Source organism: Talpa occidentalis, unplaced genomic scaffold (genome assembly GCF_014898055.3).
Source record: "Talpa occidentalis isolate TD23 unplaced genomic scaffold, MPIMG_talOcc4v2.1 talOcc4.891, whole genome shotgun sequence".
In the NCBI taxonomy this organism is placed as follows: Eukaryota; Metazoa; Chordata; class Mammalia; order Eulipotyphla; family Talpidae; genus Talpa; species Talpa occidentalis.
In genome coordinates this window covers 8,814-14,438 of record NW_023605296.1, presented here as the reverse complement: position 1 = coordinate 14,438, position 5,625 = coordinate 8,814, and the positions used below count along the sequence as shown (strand labels likewise).

At 46.2% G+C, this 5,625-nt stretch overlaps 1 protein-coding gene across 1 annotated transcript; it reads left to right on the top strand.

Moving 5' to 3' along the window:
• The first annotated feature begins 246 nt into the window (after window positions 1-246).
• On the top strand, window positions 247-4,963 carry LOC119235072 (putative aspartate aminotransferase, cytoplasmic 2). Its single transcript, XM_037498111.1, is given in 10 exon segments — window positions 247-548; window positions 1,117-1,137; window positions 1,140-1,297; window positions 2,227-2,338; window positions 2,591-2,700; window positions 2,907-2,999; window positions 3,093-3,243; window positions 3,721-3,886; window positions 4,406-4,548; window positions 4,798-4,963. Coding segments are annotated over 10 exon segments (1,224 nt in total). The 5' UTR covers window positions 247-433; the 3' UTR covers window positions 4,953-4,963.
• The last annotated feature ends 662 nt before the right edge of the window (window positions 4,964-5,625 follow it).

Sequence of the window (5,625 nt, the reverse complement as noted above, 5' to 3'; positions counted from 1 at the left end):
TTAAGTGTAAACCTTGCCTGGTGCTACTGCAGGTCTGAGGTTTTCACTACTGCTGATGCCACACCTGGCTCACTGGCTGCCTGCCTTGCCCGCTCTTCTAAGAGGCTGACATTTACATGTCAGGCTAGAGACAAGAAGAGACCCCCACATTGGGAGAAGTGTCTGGACATTCCAAGGCCCCAGCCCACTCTCTCAGGGATTCTCCTCCATGGAATCTTCCCATAGCCCTCCAGGATCGCCACCATGGAGACTGCAGTTGTGGGGTTCTGTTGCTCTGGTGGCCAGGACCTCAGCACTAGAGCAGCAGCCAAGCTTCTGGGAAGAGGCAGGCTCATATGGTCCCGGCTCCGGAGAAGGCTTCTAGCTTTCAGGCTAGAAGCAAGGAAGAGCAGAGGAGAGAAGTCAGAGTCTTAGCTCCACTTTCACCTCAGTGATGACGACACTTTCAGTGTTCTTGGATGTGCCCCTCGCCCGGAAGCTAGAAGGCAGCTTGCTAAAGATCTACAAACAGGACGATCACACTAATAAGATGTTCTTGGCCTATAAAGGTAATGCCTAGTGGTTTAGGAGTGTGAGACTTAATATCTCTTAGCTGCTTCCAGGAGGGCAATATTTCACTGCCCCAGAAGAACTGGGAGACAACTCAAGTCTCTGCCAGAGGAGAGGTCAGTGGTTGTGAACAGAATTGCCCAGTGGGGAGAAGTTCAAGGGCATCCTGGGGCCTTCTAGAGGCTGGGGAAGAGCTAGGTCCTCCTCCCCAGCAATATGCTTCAGCACCTGCATGGACACTGCACTGCACTTTGTTCCGTTTCTTCTTCCCACTGCCACCAGCTCCTGTCACTGAAATTCAGCATCATCTTTGCTTAGTCTCATGTGTGTGTAACTCTCACATTCTATATATCTTCTCCATTTACAATGCATCGGTTTCAGTTGCTTTTTTTCTAAATGCACAAAATCATACACATTCACTAACAGCATGTTGTGTTTACAAAGAGGGGGAAAAGGAAAGTTGTCTTTTCATGGGCGACTTTCCAAAGGCCCAGGAAAGCCAGGACACCCTGTTTGTGGGCTGTCTGCAGAGCCCAGAATCGGACCCCTTCGCTCCCTCCCTCATAGTCTGCATGAACAATGAAGGTGAACCTGGATCTCTTCTGTGGTGGCCAAGATCCGACTGCAGATCTCACGGGATCCCTCCCTGGATTATGAGTACATACCCGAGATGGGCATGGAGTCCTTCATCCAGTCCTCCGTGGAGCTCCTCTTTGGAAAGCACAGCCAAGCCATTATGGAGAACAGGGTGAGAAGCTGCCCTCCTTCCCAGCACGCAACTGACAATGAAGGAAAGAAGGAATGAATACATTAATATTCCAACCTTTCTTCCTTATCTATATGAACACTTCACTCTGTCATTTGTGATTGAATTTAATTACAGGTGAGCCATTAGGATTATATTGCCAATTTAAAGAGTCTCATCAGTAATTTAATTGAATTACATTAAACCCAGATAGAACTTTTTATTTTTTGCAGAATCAACAGCTTTCTGTCTTTCCATTCAGAAAAATAGCACCTCTCTCCAAGTATTAAACTTTTTGTTTTTATCTTGTACATTAAAATAGTAGTTTCTTTGTGGGGAAAAAAAGCTGTGAAGCAAAATGAAACAAAAGTCCTATCTCCCTTCCTCACTGAGACACAGGGATTTCACAATCTGAAATTGGATTTCACAACCCAACACCTTGGGGGATCCCCTGGAACTGACAAAAGCGGGCACCTGAGGCTCAGAGAGCCTATAACTTTAGCCAGGATCAGAACCCAAAGTCAGTGCTTTTTTCACTAGCCCACACCACTAATTTGCAAGCTGTTTCAAGAAAGGAATGACCGACCTGAAACTGATGTGGTGTTAGTGCACCATTACTCTTTTTATTTTTGTTTATTTATTTTTTTATTTATGCATACAAGAGCTGGGGTGTAGGCCAGAGGTGTAGGGGGTGAGAGGATTCACCAGAGACAGAGGGGAGCAGAACAGGTAGACTGACTGAAACACACTGCTGAGGGGAGCAGTGGGCAAGACCTGCTATGCCATGTGGGTCAGCTCTCTGGCCGGGCTTTGAACTCATGCTGCAGAGGCTGCTGATAGCTTGATAGTCCTGAGACTTACCCCTTGAGCCACCAGGGAGACCCACCATTACTCTTTTTAAAAGGTTATTTCTGTGTATTTTTTGCTTATAGGTAGGGGGTTTGCACACTGTTGGTGAGAGTGGTGCCTTCCAAGTTGGTGCCAAGTTCCTCAAAACTTGGTGTCAGGATTCTCAAACAGTTTACATCATTTCTTCTCATAAAGGTGAGTGTAATGCAAGGCGAGGGTGACAGAAGTTCCCCGCCCCCTACTACTGATTTCCACCCCATTTGCAATCTTCACTGTTGACCTCACTCTCTGTCATCAGGAAAATGGTGGACAAGCCAAGGTATGCACCCTTTTTTCCTGTTATAGTCCCACTGCCCTGCCAATGACCCTCAGTCCCCTTCTCTGGTATGTCTGTCTCCATCACTCCATTTCCTGTGTACCAGCTGGTGGGGGACTCTGTCCCCACAGAACATCATGGACTCATCTTCCAGGACATGGGCTTTAGAGTTTACGAACACTCTTTCTGGAATTCCAAACAGCTGTGTGTGGACCCTGACATGCTCCTTGATGTGGCAGAGGTACAGAGGCCCCACTCAGAAACTTCTCCCCAGACCTGATTCACAGATTTATTTCCCTTTCCTCCCCACCACCCGTCTGACATCCAAGGCATTTTCTAGTGAGTTTGCCTAGCCTTTTAGTAAGAACCAATAAGGAGGATCACCAAGTGCCCTGGTGTCACTGGCACTTGGTAGGGGAATCTCCTGATAAGAGTCTCCACCTGCAGCGGGCCCCACGCGGCAGCATCTTTGTGCTCGGGAACATTGGCAACTGCCAGCTGACAGAAAGTCAGTGGGTAAATTTGTTGTGCACCATGAAGGTGAGCCCAGCCTCCTCCCTGACTTTCCTTTTTCTCACCATCTACCATCTCCTTGCTCAGTCTCATCTTTTCTCATTCTCTTTTCTCTTACAGAACAAGCAGATATTCCCATTTTTTGACATTCCCTGGCAAGGTTTCTTAACTGGTGATGTGGAAGAAGATACTAGATTCTTACAATACTTTGTATGCCGTGGCTTTGAATTCTTCTGCAGTCAATTCCTGTCCAAGAGTTTTGGCATTTATGGTATGATGTGTGCAGAGAAAGGGAGGGCTTTTGATGAAGTGCTGAACCATCTAATATTTTTGATATCTCCCACCCTCTGGCGAGAACCAAGTCCTCCAGAGAGAGCACCATGAAGGCAGAAGGGAATAACACTGAGCTAGAAGTCAGATTTTGTGATGTCTTTCAGCCCCACTACTGAAACAGAATCTGGTTAAATCATTTCACTCCCTTAAATCTCTGTTGGCTCAACTGTAAAACAAGGGGATAATACTTAGATTTTTCAAGTTCCTTCCACTTTTAAGGCTCTTTCTTATGGGTACTTCTTCCAGAAGAGCCTCTGGGAACTTCCAGAAGGCTGGATACCAGCTTGACTAGACTGGAATATGGGTCCTGTTGTTCAGTCCTTTCTACTGCAAGGTTGGAGACAGAGTCCTAGGGGGATGGCTCTGGTAAGGGAGGAGGAGACTGAGAATGAGGCTGTCTGTCTCACTGCGGCAGATGAAGGAGTGGGGATCCTGGTCGTGGTGACGCTCAACAACCAACTCTTGCTGTGTGTCCTCTCCCAGTTGAGGGCCATTGCCCGGGCCCTGTGGCTAACCCCTCCCACCATGGGTGCTCGCATCATCACCTCCATCCTCAGTAACCCGGCTCTGCATGGAGAATGGTAACAGTGAAGGGTGGGGACAAAAGGGATGGGCAGGGCCCCTGGATACCTACAGACTAGCTGATTCACAGGGTTTGGCTGGGTGCCTCTCATATTGCCCCTTTACTCCATGAATTCATCAATTCATTCATGAATATGTACCGAGGACTCACTATATACTCAGTTTCAAGAACAGTGGCTATGCCAAGGGTTGCTCTGCTTGGGGGATTAGGTCATAGGACATTCTTTTTTTGGACACAGGCCAGTGAATTATATGAATTCTATAAAACAGGAGATTAGGAAGAACCAAGGGCAGGCTACTCTGGCAAAATATGCCTATGAGTTTACTTGACTTGCTTAAATTAATGTAGACTGAAATCCCCCTCCCATTCATAACCATCCCAGGCCCCGAGGTCTACCGGTGTGCCCTCAGGCACTCTGCTTGGGGAATTTGGAAGGGGAATGAAGTGGAATGGTAACAAGGAGGTTGACAGCTGGGAGAATCTCATACTCTGATGTCTTATTTTCTGCCTTCGACAGGAAGCAGAGTCTAAAAGTGGTTGTGGAGAACATCATGCTGATCAAGGAAAAGGTGAAGGAGAAGCTCCGGCTCCTGGGGACCCCTGGCTCCTGGGAGCACATCACTAACCAGATTGGGACACACAGTTATCTTGGACTCAATTGTAAGTGTCTAAAAGTCGCTCTCCACTTTCTGACCTTGGACTTGTATCTGAGCAAACTACTCTGACTAGGTGACCAGTCCCTAGCTTCACTCCATATTTTGATTATTTACTGAGGAAAGTGGGGCTGCTTTAAAGACTTTTCTGGACTTTCCCAATATGTAGAAACTCTTTATCCTCCATAACTCACCCTGGGTTCAAGGGAAGTTAGAGGTGGGTAGTTCAGGATCTGAGACCCTGTGATTATATCAGTCCCACAGTTGGAGTACCTGGTCAAGAAGAAGCATATCTACATCCCCAAGAGTGGTCGGATTAACTTCACCTGTATCAATGCCAGCAACATAGATTACATTACTGAGAGCATCAATGAAGCTGTTCTCTGTGCAAAGGAAGTAAATGATCTTTGATTGGAGTAAAAGCTTTAATATTGCAAAAATCCTGTGCTGATTATTCATTGCTACAACTCATTTCTCTGCAAAGCACTTTCTCTCTCCATATATTTATGAAGCATTATTCTGGCCTCAGCAAAGAGAGAAAAAAAAATGCCCAGAGAAGAAAGGAATGTCTACCTTCACTGACTAGCTAATATTTACTGAGCACACACTATGTTAAGGTCTTGCTCTGGTGTCTTGGACTGTTTTCAGCTATCACAAGATACAACTGACTTGATGATTTTTAAACAACAGAAAGTTATTTCTCACAGTTCTGAAGGCTGGGAAGTCTGACTTCATGGCACATATAGATGTGGTATTCAGTGAGGTCCCTCTTGCTGGTTCATAAACAGTACCTTCAAGCTATAACCTCACATGGAAAAAGGGGTGAGGGAACTTTTGGGGGCTTTAATACAAAAACACTCACACATTCATGAAAGGTCTGTCTTTCTGACCCATCCACATCCAAATACCATCACAATACCATCCAACATACGTATTTTTTTTAAAAAAGACTTTTTTTTAAAGGTTTATTTATTTATAAAAGCACTGGGTACAGTCAGAAGCGCGGGAGGGTGAGAGAATTCACCAGAGCCAGAGCTGGGAGCAGAAGAGGCAGACTGACGAAGTACCCTGCTGAGGGGAGCAG